This window comes from Puntigrus tetrazona, chromosome 19 (assembly GCF_018831695.1).
Source record: "Puntigrus tetrazona isolate hp1 chromosome 19, ASM1883169v1, whole genome shotgun sequence".
Lineage (NCBI taxonomy): Eukaryota > Metazoa > Chordata > Actinopteri > Cypriniformes > Cyprinidae > Puntigrus > Puntigrus tetrazona.
The window spans coordinates 20,217,015-20,217,783 of NC_056717.1; the positions used below are offsets into that span (position 1 = coordinate 20,217,015).

Below are 769 nucleotides of genomic sequence, written 5' to 3' on the forward strand. Positions count from 1 at the left end.
CCCTCTCTCTCTCTCTCACATTTATTCTGTCCACTGCTTGCATCAAGCCAGCTCTTGCTTTCCTCTCCTCTCCTTCACTCCACCGGGATATTTCCTTCTCCTCTTTCCATATCCGAACACATTCCTGTTTTGTGCCCTGCTTTTCCTTCATATCTCCTGGAATGTGGCACTCTTTGGCTTTCACTCTATGTGGGATCTCCGCTTTGATCCAGGGTAGGTTCCTCACTATGTGCACACGCATGTAAGTAAATAAATCTGTGTGTGTATGAAACAATTGTTTAGGAAAGAGAGGGCAAACATTTTAAAAGAAAGCAGCATGGGATCTTGGGTTTTTAATTAGATTATTCTTATTTTTCAGTTCTCTGTGCGCTCTTGCAAACCTGTTTGCCTGTGGGCAACCTTGTGCCACCAGATGTTTTGTGTGTGTGTGTGTTTTTTTACCACTGTTGCAGTCGAGAGAGAGAAAGAGAAAAAATCAGATGGAATCGGAGGGAACGAGAGGCAGAATGAAACAAAATTGCTTTGCCATGAAGAATTAGAAGCTGCAATCATAAATTGCACCTTCTCTCCCCCTCCCGTTTCCCTTCTCTCTCTCTCTTTCTCTCTCTCTCTCTTTCTCATTCATTCCTCTAAATCCAAGAGTACATAGACTGCATGGAGGTGACGGAGGCACAGAATGCATTTGTAGATTCAGATCTCCCGTGTTGTAGTGGACATGTTGCTGCAGTGGAGTAGAAGAGGGAGTGTGTGTGTGTGTGTGTGTGTGTGT

The 769-nt window shown here is 44.2% G+C and overlaps 1 protein-coding gene across 1 annotated transcript in view; it reads left to right on the top strand.

Moving 5' to 3' along the window:
• Positions 1-7: 7 nt before the first annotated feature.
• Positions 8-769, top strand: part of LOC122323334 (neuronal acetylcholine receptor subunit alpha-7-like) — an 18,771-nt gene continuing 18,009 nt past the window's right edge. The window contains exon 1 of the mRNA XM_043217078.1: positions 8-213. Within this exon, the coding sequence (XP_043073013.1) occupies positions 162-213 (52 nt within the window). The 5' untranslated portion in view covers positions 8-161. The remainder of the gene's footprint in view (positions 214-769) is intronic.